The sequence below is a fragment of the Notolepis coatsorum genome (assembly GCF_963971535.1).
Source record: "Notolepis coatsorum genome assembly, chromosome: 1".
Classification (NCBI taxonomy): domain Eukaryota; kingdom Metazoa; phylum Chordata; class Actinopteri; order Aulopiformes; family Paralepididae; genus Notolepis; species Notolepis coatsorum.
The window spans coordinates 81,385,070-81,401,249 of record NC_140165.1 but is presented as its reverse complement, the minus strand read 5'-3'; the positions used below and the strand labels follow the sequence as shown (position 1 = coordinate 81,401,249).

Genomic DNA, 16,180 nt, shown 5'->3' with positions numbered 1-16,180 from the left:
TACACCTGGGTAAAACCGAAGCTATCCTTTTTGGCTCGGCCATACGACTTAAGAGGTCTCCTGGGTTCAAGGTAGTGGTAGGAGATATCGAGTTAACAGCAAAGGAGGAAGTCACATACTTAGGATGTATTTTGGACAACACCTTATCAGGGGTGAGCATGGCACAAAAGGTGGTCACAAAGATCAATCAGAGAATAAAATTTCTCGGTAGAGTGTCCACCTATATTAACAGGTCAGCAATGGAAGTCCTGGCAGGGGCACTCAATGTCATTATGACTATGCATGCTCCTCCTGGTACACTGGCATCACAGTAGCACTGAAAGGTAGGCTACAGACAGCTCAGAACAAATTAGTTAGAATGATTTTAAAACTCCATCCCAGGACTCTCCTTACACAGACACATTTTAACAGCCTCAAATGGCTCAGGGTTGAGGAGAGGGTGTCTCAAATAAAACTCAACATAACACATAGGATACTCTGGAATACTGTCCCTCAGTACCTCAGTGGATATTTTAACGTGGTAAGGGATGTACACGGACACGCCACCAGGGGGAGCCCTACAGACATCGTCCCAGTGAGATGCAATAGGAAAATAGGCCAAATCGCATTCCTATATTGAGCAGCAGTACAATGGAATAGCCTACCAATGGAGTTGAAGACCATAAGCCCCTTCTCCACGTTTAAATTAGCTATAAAGAGGTGGATCATAAGTAGCAGAAGCTGGGAGTAGTGAACAAAGGGTTTTAATGTGTTGTTCCTTTTTTATTCTTTTATTGTCTATAAAATGGAATATTATTGTATGTATTTTTTTGTTTTTATACCACACATCCTGACATACAGACACTACAAACACCCACGTCCACACACCAGTACATAAATCCACTGACACCAATGATGAAGGACCACAATGGAAACAAGCTCATGGCTTTATTGTGTTTTATGAAATCCTATTGGTAAATGGAGAAAATGTATACCTGTTTTCATATTGTGTGATTTTCCATTCTAAACCAATAAACTATTCAATCAATCAGTACACAATGGTACGTTACCAACAGTATAGACTTTATAAAAGTATAAACTGGGTGACTGCCAGCAACCATTGTTTCTGTGCAAATGTGTAAATGTGTGTGTAAACCATTTAAATTTAAAAAAGGAGGGAGGAAAAGATAAGAAAAAAAAGAAGAGGCCAAATAACTGCAATAAACTATATACACAAAATGATCACCAGCCTCCACAGGGCAAATGATGAATGGAGTTGACAAAGCTAGATCACTAACATCACGTCTCATCTGCAAGTGGTCCAAACATGCCTATGCAATATTTACAACAGTGGCCCAAATATATCTGTGCAACGCATTTGTCTTGTACAGAAAACAGTACAACTACCCACTATGCTATACTATGCTATGCTATACTATACTTAAGCATTACATCACGCGCAGGAGTGGTTTGTGAACAATAAACCATGCCTAGGGGTGGTCGTTAGACCCCCCTAGGCATGGTTTATTGTTCACAAATCACGACTGCAAGTGGTGTAAAGCTTTTATACAACTGCCACATTCATCCAACCTTATTTCTATACAATAAACACACATTAATCATAAGATAAGATTTATTGAAAACCATCCGCCAGAAAAAGTAGTTCCCACAACTACAAAAAAGACAATTTGCCTCCATGTGGAAGCAGATCGGAAGTGCATCCAACCAACTAACACATCCAACTGTGTATTATTGGAATGATTGAGAGAAGTTGCCTCATGTGGAAGCAGCTTGAAGTGCATCCAACCAACTAACACATCCAACTGTGTATTATTGGAATGATTGATTGAACATTTTATTACCAGATGCAGAATGGGTACAATACAGTAAGGCTCAATACACACAATTGTTAAGGGAATGCAGACCTACTTTCCATAGAACTTCATTCTTAGATGCTTCTATAGAAAGTATATTTCAGAAAAAGACAATTTGCCTCCATGTGGAAGCAGATCGGAAGTGCATCCAACCAACTAACACATCCAACTGTGTATTATTGGAATGATTGAGAGAAGTTGCCTCATGTGGAAGCAGCTTGAAGTGCATCCAACCAACTAACACATCCAACTGTGTATTATTGGAATGATTGATTGAACATTTTATTACCAGATGCAGAATGGGTACAATACAGTAAGGCTCAATACACACAATTGTTAAGGGAATGCAGACCTACTTTCCATAGAACTTCATTCTTAGATGCTTCTATAGAAAGTAGGTAAAACAAATTAAAACGTTTTCTTTGCCCTATAGGAAAAAAACGTTTTCTTCGCCCTATTTTTTTATTTATTTTTTTAAACCTACTGTAGAGGGCCTAAACTTAACCAGTTGGAAACCAAGCGTACAGTAATAAAATTAGCAATCAATCAATCAACTCAATAAGCCATGCTCACTTAGAACAGCGCAGCACCCAGCTCTCTCTCAGTCTGACCCGCGTTGCAGACAGGAGTTTGTGTGTGTGTGTGGGGGGGGGTGTGTGGTGGTGGGTGGAGACTAGAGCTAGCGCTGACAGTCAGAGAGGAGGAAAAAGAAATTGAAAAAAAAAGTAAATTAATCAATCAATCAAATCGCGATTTTTCTTTTGTTACACAATTATTCAAGACCCATCAATTACATCATCCAACATTGTTTAAACGACTAAGACATTCGCTGTGACAGAATCGCTTGATATTTAGTCGTTTAGTCGCTATCAACATATCCATTTGTAAAGATTATTGTCCACCTTCTTGTGATCCGGCGGATTGATGTGATGTGATTCGGTTGTGGGCGGGTCCTGGGCCAGCAAGCGTGGACTGATCGCAATACATACGTGTAAATGGACTGTTTCAGCCAATCAGAATCGAGAAATTTGCATGCCGTTGTATAATATACTATACTCACTCAGCTAGCTATACTATCTATCGGAGTGGTACACATGGTATGGTGAAGTACGCATCCACATGTTTCTCTCTATCACACAATGATGGATTATTTAGAAGTATTCTGTACTTCTGTATGACGGATTATTTCTGTATGACAACTAATAAAGAAACTATTTAGAATAATCCTTCTTTGTGTGGTACAGAGCGAAGCATTTCTCACGATGCAGGGGGACATTGCACGATGTGCAATAGTATCTTGTCTCACTCCTGAGGCCATGCCTACTGCAGACCCGACAGCTTTTTCTTCGCGGTGGCTGCGTAGGCCATCATACCATGTGCCCCAAAGCCACCCACTAATCTGCTCTGCGGGTCCCCCGTTGGGGCCCTAGGGTCGTGCTGCCTGCCATGCCCCACCTCCTCAGCCCCTGCCTCCTCCTCACCCCCACCTCCCTCCTTCTCACCCCCACCTCCCTCCTCCTCACCCCCTGCCACCACCTCACCCACTGCCACCGCAGGACTTAACTCCTTAGCCCCTGTATAGGTCCGTCCCACAGCCATGGTGTACTGGAGGAGGTTCTTATACTGCCCTCTGGGGTGCCTGGCTCTGTACAAGACAAACGAGTTGAACAAACATATTTGGATCAGATACATCACAAACTTTTTGGTCCACTTTCCAGTCTTGCGTTTACACTCCATTCCACTCCATTCATGCATTTATTATAATCTATAATACATCTCGGCTTTAGCATCTCCATCCTCACTGCCCGACCTTTCTGCCAAACGTGTGCCACTTCCATTGTGTCCTCATGGAAGCTGGTGATCATCTTCACGATCCTCTTCTCCCGCCATGCCACGATCATGACCTGCTGGTTGGTCACGGCAATGGTCTGACCCACACTGATGTCAGCAATGGTCAGGTTTTTGATGATGTCTGGCTCCCCCCGGTGCTTCCTGAGGGTACCACAGACGTCGGTCCTCAACTGTCGGAGCCTGTCAGACAGGGTCACAGAGTTATATAAATTATCCATGTAGAGCCTATAGCCCAAACCGGCCAAACGTCCAAGCAGACCGACGACTGTGTCCCCCAGGTGCCCCCCCTCCCCACAATACAGCTGAAAGGCGAAGCATTATCCTGTGCGTGATTCGCACAGGAAATATAGCGCGACGCGCCCCGGAGAGGCGCCACCAGACGGCGATGCCGAGACGCGGGAACCACCCCGCCGAGACGAAGAGGGCAGACTTTATGCCATATCTTGTTGGCTTGTTTGGGTTGTAGATCCTGAATGCCAGGTGTCCTCGCCATGCCAGCATCCCCTCATCGATGGAGATGTCGCGGCTGGGCTGGTAAAGCTCCTTACACTGCGACATCACATGATCCACTACAGGGAGTACCTCTCACATCTATGGCTGTATTGTCTGAGAAGTGGAGGAAGCGCCATATTATCTCAAAACGGTTCCTTGACATGGTGGCAGAGAAAAACGGTGTGCAAATTAATTCGTCTGTGGACCAAAACATAGCCAAGACAGGCTTCGGATTTACACCGGTTAAAAATAAGAGGCCAAGGAACTGCTTGAGCTCCGTCAGTGAGAGGGGCTTCCAAGCCAGTGCCCTGCTGCTAGTTAGTGTGGGATCCAGCAGGGCAATTGACTGATCAGCGTATAGGTTGGTCTGGGCAACAATCATGTTGAGGAAGTCATCAGTGAGGAACAAATTTAGGAAGTCTGCAGGCCGGGCAGACTCCTGTGCCGCGGCGTCCTGGAGCGGTCCTGGTTGGGCTGTGAAGGGCAATGTATGAGGCACCCAGCCCTCACGAGACCAGGCATCCTCCTGGCTCTTACGGCGCGCCACCGACCTGCTCCTCGCTCCTCGACGCACCCCGCGACCTGTCAATTATACAAATATACAATTATCATAACACCCCTACTGTAGACAAACATTCATATAACACGTAGTTACAAACTGTGTGAGTGAATGAGTGAGTGTGTGTGGGGTTCAGAGGTCAGAGCTGGACGTGGTGTGGGGGTCAGAGGTCAGAGCTGGACGTGGTGTGGGGGTCAGAGGTCAGAGCTGGACGTGGTGTGCAGAGTGAGGCCAACTTACCCCTCTTAGATGGGTGTGTTGTCCCTTCATCCGGTTCTGGAACATCGGACTCCCCTCTGGTTCTGGAATCACAGGAAGGTAACACATATATACATTAATATTAGATTTATTGTCCTTTTATTTACATGATATATATATAGCATTATGTATTATTATGTAGACACTCACCTGTAGGAGTAGGTGACACGCTCCTGCTGCCTGCTCGCACCAGCGGAGCATCACTCTCTGCTCCAGAATCTGGGATATCCAATTCAGTCAGTTTTTTTTTAGTTTTACTTTATTTTTTAGCGTTTATCGCTTTTCTGGTCAAGCATGACCGACAGTTGTAGGGTGAAACGGGAGAGAGAGCAGGGGGAGACATTCGGCAAATGACGGCGAGTCCGGGAATCGAACTCGGAGTCAACCAGATCCGTGACGAAGCACGGAGTCCCGCGACGCAGCGCGGTAACATGGTGTGCTACTGGAGCACCCCTAATTCAGTCAGTTTTATTGTCACATCCGCACAATTTACACAAATATCTACACATACACTAAACACACACATGAATGCAGTATGGTTATATATTATTAGTCCTTACCTAAAAATGTCGGGGTGCCTGCACCCTCTCCACCAGATACGGAATCGGTATCTGAACCTATAATACAGAATTTCATGATCAGCTGTGTCTTCCAAATACACAGATAATTGCATTTCACACTTCCCACGGTGTATATAAAAAAAATATATATATACAGAGAAACAGATAGGGAGAGAGAGAGTCTAGTGATAAATACATATTTAAATTAACTCCAATAAATTAGAATGTGGGGCAGAGTTAACATCAAAGTGATTTCATGACCTGAATTAGTGTGTGTGTGGAGAGACACACATTCAATAAATTAGAATGTTTAGCTGTTCATGTATGTGTGACACACACACACCAAGGTGTGTGAGAGGGGACATCAATCAGGGTAATCTAGCCCTGGCTTACATCAAGGTCATGAAATCACTTTGATGTCACCCCCCCCTCTCTGCCCAACACCTGGTATCAAGCATGGCACACTAGCAAGCATGGCTCAAGAGGCCTAGTGATTTTTCATAAATTAGAATATCGTGGAAATGTACATATATTTAGCTGTATTGATGAAGTAATTTGTGCAAAATGCACCCAAAAAGACTGAGTGAAGAAAGAGACATTTCTATATACAAAAGAAAAATACACACTTAGTTCAACCTGATACACACAAAATAACTTGAATTAGACTGTGAATCTATAATCTACAAGAGTTTAGCTTTTTGAGTTGAATAAAAAATAACTTTTCCACGATATTCTAATTCATCGATCTGAACCTGTATATGTATATTATATACATTAGACACGCTATGTAAATAAATATGAGCACAGTTCAAGAGATACATGCGTCAAAATGAGAGCTGACACGCACTGTGATAGCGTGGTCCAAGGCCCAGTTCATCATCCGATGAAGATGAATCTATAATATAATAATAATGACGTTGGTTGGCGAACTAACGTATACATATTCACATGACAGTACAGTATACAATGAATACATTAGCGTTAGGTAAAGAATGATCTCAATACACAGATGTTGCGCGCACACAATTTATGATCCAATCGGTTCCGCTGCAGTCCTGGTCATGCTCACTGGACTCGCTATCCGAGGAAACGTATTCCCCAGCGACAGTCTCTTTCCTCTTCCTCGTACCGCGATGGGGGGATACGCTCCTCCGGCGAGAGGGGCGAGGGACGTCGCTGGTCGGAGCTGCCACAGGTCCAAACGGCAACTTTGTTTGAACAAACCGAACGTCCGTCGGCCTCCTCGCTACCTTCTTCCCTACACTACGCTTTCTCATCCTAAATAACTAATAACTAATATAACTACTAAATAATACAACTACTCTTACAACTACTACTACTACTAGACTACCTATACGACTACCACTACTCCTCACAAAGTACTACTAGCTGGCACGACTATGTACTTATAAAGCACAGCTGATATAACTTTCAATTACTACTAATACTGCTACTAATACTACCTGAGCTATGACTAATACTACTACTACAAATACTATAGGACTGATATACTCTGCTCTCATGAATCTCACTGTAAATATCTCTATCTCTCTCTCTCTCAAACAACTCGCAAAAACTCATCGATTATGGGAGGGCGTGAGCTTATATACCTGCGGCCAGGTGCACTGACCAATCACAGCTCAGATCTATTATAGGGTGTCCAAGATTCAATAAGCCTTCAGATTGTGATACAGTGTTAGAACATAGGGGGATCCTGCCACCTAGTGGAATTTGAGAGGAAATGCAGCCTAGTGGCCAAACACATCTCAGAAAGGTCCGCGCTCATGTTTAGACTCGGAAAATTGAAAAAAACATTTAAACAGACCAATAACGTTGTACGCCGTGGAATGGCAGCATTCGCATGAACTTGAAACACGTCGTACAACGGTATTGGTGCAGAATGTGTTAAGATGGTAGAACAAGATGGAATGGAATAAAGACAACATGCAGAGTCCCCTTTAAGGTGAGGATGATAGAACAGGATAGAATAGAATAGAGACGGCACATGAACATCAGAGCATCTTGTCCTAGAGGGAGGACAGCTAATGGACTATACAGAACATTAAGAAATAAATACAATAAGATGTCATCATAATGTGATGACTATCTTAATGCAGCTACAAGGAGAATTTTCAACAGAATATCCTGCATAATGAATGGTCACTGGTTCAGTTTGGAGAGGCTTCCTTTGTGCCACATGCCCTCAGCAGGACCTGGCCGTGAAGGAAGGGTGCGCTGCGTTTACAAGACAAAACGAGAGCACGGCAGCACACGGCAGTTAACAGCAATAACAGTTTTATCTCGATTATCTTGTGTCTGTCCACTATATTGTTACTTTTGTAATCCCCCCCCCTATTAAAACGACCTTGGGTCTTTTGAAAGGCGCTATATAAAATGAAGTTATTATTATTATTATCTTGATTATCTTTTTTTTTATCTATTTTTTCTCCCCCTATTTTTTCGTATTTTTCTCCCATCCCAATTTAGTCGTTATGCCAATTCCCTTCTTGCTCGTTGCACACTTTTGCCCCCTACTGTTGGCCTGGGAAGGGAGAAGACTATCACATGCTTCCTCCGATACATGTGGAGTCAGCCAGCCGCTTATTTTCACCTGACAGCGAGGACTCTCACCGGGGGAGTGTAACGCGTGGGAGGATCACACTACCTCCTCCAGATCCCTTCCTCGCTGAGCAGGCGCCCCGACCGACCTGTAGGAGTCGCTGTTTACAACGACCAGGACACATACCCCGCCAGCTTCCCACCCGCTAACGCTGACAATTGTGTTAGTAGGGATGACTGAACAAGCCGGAGGTACCGCTGACAGCTGGATTCAATCCCAGAGTCTCTGCGGTGGTAGGCGAGCGCTTAGTCTGCTGTGCTACCCAGCCGCCCACTTATCTTGATTATCTTGAGAAGCCAAAATCATAATTAAAATTGAAACTGGATTACTCAACCGGATCTGTAAACGGATCTGCTTTGATTTGAAACGTAAGAGGAAGACATTCTGAATGATCATGACACAAAATAACTGATGGTCTCATATAATTAAGATAAGATATAAGATATTATTTTATTGATCACATTCTGGCATCATAGCAACATGGGGAGGGTAATAGACAAGCTGCCTTTCCCCATCAAGCAGAGCTCGAGCCTCCACAGCTTCAAGAGAAGCGACAGGAAGTGGCTCATGGACAGAATAGAGGAATAGTTTGAATGGGTTTCCAATCAGTTTTTAGTTATTGTGGGGTATACAATTTTAGCTATAGGTTAGTCTTCTAATTAGGGATGTCCCGATCGCCTTTTTTTGCTTCCGATCCGATCCCGATCATGTGATTTTAAATATCTATCGATCCGATCGTTTCCGATCCGATCTTTCACATTAGTAATCAATTTTGACGCATTTTTGTCAGAAACTGGCAGAGCGAGACAAGCCCATCTGTTGCCTATAATAGTCCGGGGCGCGAGAGCGGAGGCTTTTGTTATTACATTCACCCTAAGAAATGTGCTTCTGCTTCATATGAGAAATATTAAAAGTTTCAATATATGTTTGCACATTAGTATACATTCAGTGTTTGACTTACGTAATGGTCCATTCTGGTCTGAAACGCCGACGATAATCCTCAGTCACGTAACGTTATCCTCCAGGTGAAAAGTTAGTCTGAAAACTTCGCCTCCAGCCGGCTGTCCTCCTTGCAAACATTGCAACTGGCTTGACTTTCTATTTTAAAATGCTTAGTTCCAAACCTCTGACATTAAGTCTAGCTGCTCAAGTCAGTGGATATTAACCGTGTTTCGGGAGCGACGTGTTGTACTGTTGTTGTTGTGATGTGGTCGAGCCGCGTGTAGCGTCTCAATTAAAGGGGTGTTTGTTGCAACGGTGAAAATTAAAGGGGAATGTGTTTGTTGTGGAAAATTATTCTGCTCTGTGTGACAATAAATACATTAATGATGATATATTATATGTAATTTAAAACCAAAACTAAGGCCTCCGTATGAGTTTAAGACGTGGACATTGTCATGTTTGTTTTTTTGACTGCCGATTTTTATTATTTTTTTTTCCCGATCCCCGATACTCTGAAAAGCACGTGATCGACGCCGATTCTGATCACGTGATCGGATCGGGACATCCCTACTTCTAATGTTTTAAATGTATGTGTTTTGTGTTATTGTCGTGTTTTTGTTGTGGCCTAACAGCCCTGGGACCATGACGGAAATAAGGGTTTTACTCTTTCTTATGTTATCCTTTGGATCCTTGTTGTGTGTTTTTAATCCATCAATAAAATCAAATAAAATCAAATAGAAGAAAGACATAAATATAGGCAATACAATTTAATCTTTATATACAAATATTATAAAAATAAACCGTATAAACACAATATAATTAACTAAATATACAAATATGATCAAAATAAACCGTATAAACAATATAATTAATTAAATATACAAATATTAGGAAAAATAAATCGTATAAACAATATGTTGAGTCACAGCAAGCGTGACCCCGCAATTGCCATCCCGTCCCCCCTCACAGACGTTATTGGGACAATGACCGACCAGGATGACAGAGGGGGTGTTGAAGTGCCCCAAACTACAGTGACACTTTTTGTATTTGACATCCTGTATCCATCATTGTATATGCTGAAGGACCATGTATATCACAGCAGTACAATTGGTCCGTCCTCTGTTAAATACTGTGGGCTTCAGGACGGTGTAATTACCTCCCCCAGACAGGTCCTATCTTCTGCAAGACACATTCCAGCAGAATGAACGCTTTCTACAGCAGTTAACCCGTTGCTGTCGCACTACTGATGATTGAGCTACATGCGTGATGTGTAAAATATATAACCAATGATTACTGTATACTGTATTGTACATGTATATATATCTGTATATATATATAAGCGTACAGGCTATTCATGCTGAAGGACCATGTATTGTATATCTTGTATCTTGTATATCACAGCGGTGCAACTGTTTCATTCCCTGCTACTACTAAACGCTTTAGGAATGTGCTCCCCTGTGTATGACCTTGTCGGCCTGCTAGCCCGCTAGATGGAACTTTAGGGATTTTCCACAGTACCGTAATCTGTTTCAGTAAAACTGTTACTATTACTTTTTTAAGTTACTACCCATTGGAGTAGAAATGAGCCAATAGCAGAGACAAGTTGAAAGGAGGAGTGTTTTTCGTTGAGCCAATGACCAGACACAGTTGAAAGGAGGAGTGTGTATCTTTGCTGTGTATAAAAGGGGATGCACAGCTTGCCTAGAGAGACTTTTTTTAGCTCCAGACCTGGTTGAGCGGTGTATTGGAACCTGGTCTGGCCATTTTTCAGAGTATTCCTCCCCATGAAGATACTCTAGATTATACTATTTTTACTGTTTTAGATTTGAAGAGCTATGCTAAGCTCTTAGCTAAATCTTTTAGATGATTTTTAAAAGCGAGTTCTTATGGTTCTTTTTGAGAAAGATGTTGACTATGATGTTGTTGTTTTTTTTGCCTGGATTGGACCTTTCCAAGACAGTATTCTTGTAACTACTTTTTATAATTAAACCAACTTTGTTAAAAACTTTTATCCAACTCGTGGACTGCGTTCCTTTATCCCTCTATCATGATCTTTCAAAACGCTGGCAACGCCCTGCGTTCATCTGAGGTCAAATGTATAATTATGTTCCGATAGCCATACAGATTAAATCAATAGCTGGTTACTGCTTTTAGCTACAGTTATATAAATGACTATTCAGTCATTCTGTTTTCGAACTGATCTTATGGAAATGATTATTAATACTATTACGCTAATATTACACTTATTAGTAGTACTACTTCTTAAATAGTATTACTGTGAATATGACAATTCGATGAAAGGAGTTTTCCCAAACAGACATTTGGTTTATTACAAACAATGAAGAGGTTAACCACTCTTTTACGCTTATATTTCATATGAAAAAACTAACCAGTGACTATGAAATAAGCGTGACTAGGATTAGTAATTGACTCGAGAACTTGGCGAGTTTAGCACCTCGCTGGGGGATATCGAGCGGCCACAGGGTTCTATCTCAAATAGGAGTTGAGATAGATAGAGACACCTGTAGCTCTTAACACAATATAATTAACTAAATATATAAATATGATACAAATAAACAATATAATTAACTAAATATACAAATATGATAAAAATAATCCGTATAAACAATATAATTAACTAAATATACAAATATGATAAAAATAAACCGTATAAACAATATAATTAACTAAATATACAAATAAGATATTTATATTGTTTACACTGTTTATTTTTTATCTTATTTGTATATTTAGTTAATTATATTGTTTACACTGTTTATTTTTAACTAAATATACAAATATGATACAAATAAACTGTAAACACAATATAATTAACTAAATATACAAATATGAGAAATATAAACCGTATAAACACAATATAATTAACTAAATATACAAATATGCCAGGCGGGGTAGACAGTAACAGTAAGAACCAGGCGGAGCAGACAGTAAAGGCCCTCCCATAGTCGAGCAGACTGTACACAGAGCAGACTCCGCGGAGGTCCGCACGGACTCTTTGAGCTTTTGATCTCAGCGGACGTCCGCGCGTCAGAAAATAGGAGCTTCGCACTTTGCACTCTGCTGTGGGTCTGCTTTGACTCCCTTTGAGTCCGCGCGGACCTCCGCGGAGTTGCTCTGTGTACAGTCTGCTCGACTATTGGAGGGCCTTAACAGTAAGAACCAGGCGGGGCAGACAGTAAGAACCAGGCGGGGCAGACAGTAACAGTAAGAACTAGGCGGAGCAGACGGTAACAGTAAGAACCAGGCGGGGCAGACGGTAACAGTAAGAACCAGGCGGGGCAGACAGTAACAGTAAGAACCAGGCGGAGCAGACGGTAACAGTAAGAACCAGGCGGGGCAGACAGTAACAGTAAGAACCAGGCGGAGCAGACGGTAACAGTAAGAACCAGGCGGGGCAGACAGTAACAGTAAGAACCAGGCAGACAGTAACAGTAAGAACCAGGCGGGGCAGACAGTAACAGTAAGAACCAGGCAGACAGTAACAGTAAGAACCAGGCGGATCAGACGGTAACAGTAAGAACCAGGCGGGGCAGACAGTAACAGTAAGAACCAGGCGGAGCAGACGGTAACAGTAAGAACCAGGCAGACAGTAACAGTAAGAACCAGGCAGATAGTAACAGTAAGAACCAGGCGGGCAGACAGTAACAGTAAGAACCAGGCAGACGGTAACAGTAAGAACCAGGCAGACTGTAACAGTAAGAACCAGACAGACAGTAACAGTAAGAACCAGGCAGACAGTAACAGTAAGAACCAGGCAGACAGTAACAGTAAGAACCAGGCGGGCAGACAGTAACAGTAAGAACCAGGTGGGCAGACAGTAACAGTAAGAACCAGGCGGTTATAGGAAGCATGTTAATAAACATAGGAAGGGGTCTCCGGTTTGGCGAGGAGCGGGTGAGCAGCTGCACAACAGAGCTCCCGGTCCAAAATTCAAGAAAGGTAATAGAAAGTTATAAAACACGATAAAAAGTAACAACTCGAAGATAAAAGAAAGATGACAAGACCCAGTGCACAAAACTCGAGGAGACGTGAGAGAAGAGTGACCCCCAGAAAAAGAAAATACGACAAAGGGAGAGGTACAACACGAGGAGATGACGCAGCAAGTATAACAGACCACAGCGAGGTCTGGCTGGAGACGGAGCTACAAGCTAACATGGAAGCTAACACGAGGAATATGCAAGCTAGCATCCGGATCAGGCTAGAAGCAATACAGAAGGCTAACGATGCTAATGTGCAAACCAACACGCAGACTGGACTCGATGCAATACAGAATATTCAGAGGAGCATGGAGGCTAGTTCGGGAGACGTGGAACGGACGACCCCCAAAAGAGGGACAAAGAGACTCTGGATACAACCGGACCAACCAGGACTCGGGCACCGAGGTCGGCCGGACCGTCCGGGATGCAAGCACGGAGGTCGCCCAGGCTGGCCAGGATGCGAGCATTGAGGCCACACACACCAACCGGGAGCCGAGCGCTGAGATCAACCAGACCAGCCAGGATTCAAATAACGAGATCTCACACACCAAACAGCACTCGAGCACTGAGGTCACACACAATGACCAAGATTCAATACCACATATATATATATATGTGTGTGTGTGTGTTTGGCTAAAGCGGATAGAAAACACAGTACTGTGCAAAAGTCTTAGGCACCCAAGAGTTTTTACATTTTTTATTAGTGTGTCAGTAGACTACTCTTAGTACATTTTCATTTAATTATTTTTAAAGCATCTTCATGGTTTAATAATGCAAACATATGTTAAAGGGACTTATTATAATCATCATATTGGCGTGACTGTATGCATCAAAGGGTTAAATCAAGCATTTTTAAGTGTTTTAGAGGAAATGTCAAAACATCGCAAAATATATCGTGTATCGTGATATGGCCAAAAAATATCGCGATATCATTTAGAGGCCATATCGCCCAGCCCTAGGTCAGAGCGGATGAGCTTTGCCCAGGGGGGCCTTGTGTGTTGTGGGATCGGTGTGCGTGGGGTGGGGTTGTTGGGGACATGGGAGGTAACGGGCTGGGCTCGGTGGGGCGGGGGAGTCCCCTATCCTCTCCTCTATTGAGCCTGGCCCAAACAATTCAAGGAACCCGTGTCGCTGGGGGCTCAGCTCCGCGCATAGCGGACCTGGGATATAGGAGAGTCTCAGGGGCCTTTCTCACTCACCAATCGGGGTCGAATCAGCGCCCCCGGGGACGGGGGGGAGTGTTCTCACTCAGACGGACACACCCCTTTTGGGAGCGAAGCGGCGCTGATTCGGAATACCCCCCGCTGAACCTCGGACGGTTGAAATAGGTGGTCTCGGGTGCGGGCCAGTGGGAGCGGGGGGCGTGACACACACACAACGTCGTTACTGTAATGCTTTTCATGGTTGCTTGAATTTTGGGCAGATGAAACCACACAGCAACAACTGGACAATACCCACAAAAACGATATTTATGGGCAATTTGAGAGTTCAGACCGCAACCAAACAAGCATGTGGAGCCTCACAGCTCAGTGGATGAAAACATGAAGCCACGTTACAAACAGCACTTCCCTGGCTCGCATTAGGCCTGGCAATTTTGTTTGCCATGCTATGTCTATACATTGGTTTCTTGTTCAATGCATTTATTTCTATTAGACCAGTGGTGCCCAACCAGTCGGCCGTGGTCGACCAGCAGATCAATGACATGCAATATAATTGCCACGAGCGATGGGATAATGTGCTGAACAGGCTAAGCTAACTAGCATTAGCCGTTAGCTTAGCGTTTGCCACAATGCTATACTGTTATACTGGCATATTCCATTCACGTTAGCATGTAAGCTAACAAAATCAGCGCCGACGAGACTAAACTCAGCTTTTGGTGTTCAATTGTGTTGATGTTAGTTTTGTTTCATCAACAAATGAGAGGCAGAACACACAGTGAATGTATCCGTTTTGTTTATTGCACGTTCTTTGCTGAAAAATAAGTGCAACAGGACCATCGTTTTGACCCGGAGAGTGGGGTCTTGTGTGTTGTGGGGTCGATGTGCTGGGGGTGGGGTTCTTTGGGACATGGGAGGTAACGGACTTGGCTCGGTGGGGGGGAGCCCCCTGCACTCCCCTCTACTGGGCCAGGCCCAATCAATTCAAGGGACCCGTGTTGCTGGGGCCCGGCTCCGTGTATAGTGGTCCTGGGATATGGGGGAGCCCAATCTCTCGGGGTGGATGCCGGGAGGATGGGGATATTTCTTTATTATTTCTGTTATTTGAATGTATTGTCTGATGTATGTTTGTAAACTAAAACTAAAACTGCAAATAAAAATGTAAGTTTAAAAAAAAAAAGAGAGGATTGTGATAACATGATTAATGCAGCAGCCCTTGTCGGGGGTTAATACATGTAATTTAACGGAAGGTCCTCACACAAGTATAATAATCATACAGTGTGTGTGTGTGGTGTGTGTTGCAGAAGATTTCCAGCTACGACACCATCATCCAGACTTCAGGAGACTCGTGGCATATTCCCTACGATGAAGTGCCACAGCGCTGGCTCTGTCTCACCAGGACACACTGAACACACACAGCCTACGCTCTAATATAAGGATTCAGTTCAGTTATTTCGGGGTTTGGACACATAACAATGGTCATTCCATAAATCGCCAAGGTTTTACCATCTAAGGGTTAAATGCCTGTATTACAACTGTGGACCTGTAAATAAAATGTTTGTGTAATAAACCTAGATTTCAGAATTGACTTTGTTCTTTCATTCTGTTAATTAGTTATATTTGGGTTCTCATATTCTATTTAGCAGTGTTGCACATAGTCAACATGTACATTTACAAATATTTGATTTGAAAAAATAAATAAAATTTTATAACCTTTATTAATAGTTAATATTTTGATAAAAGGTAATTTACTGTATTTTTATGGCATTTACACTTAAGGTAGAAAAACAAAAGTAATCTTTAAAATAAATAATACAGTGAATTATCCGTGAAAAAGCATACTTTTTTTTTTACAGTGTAGCCTATAGTCTAACCAGCGCAAGCGCATTA

At 43.0% G+C, this 16,180-nt stretch overlaps 1 protein-coding gene across 1 annotated transcript in view; it reads left to right on the top strand.

Moving 5' to 3' along the window:
- The window catches only part of LOC311229231 (mitochondrial ribonuclease P catalytic subunit-like), a 56,627-nt gene extending 40,796 nt beyond the window's left edge, over positions 1-15,831 (top strand). Inside the window, exon 12 of the mRNA XM_084315302.1 lies at positions 15,595-15,831. Within this exon, the coding sequence (XP_084171428.1) occupies positions 15,595-15,699 (105 nt within the window). The 3' untranslated portion in view covers positions 15,700-15,831. The remainder of the gene's footprint in view (positions 1-15,594) is intronic.
- Positions 15,832-16,180: the final 349 nt, after the last annotated feature.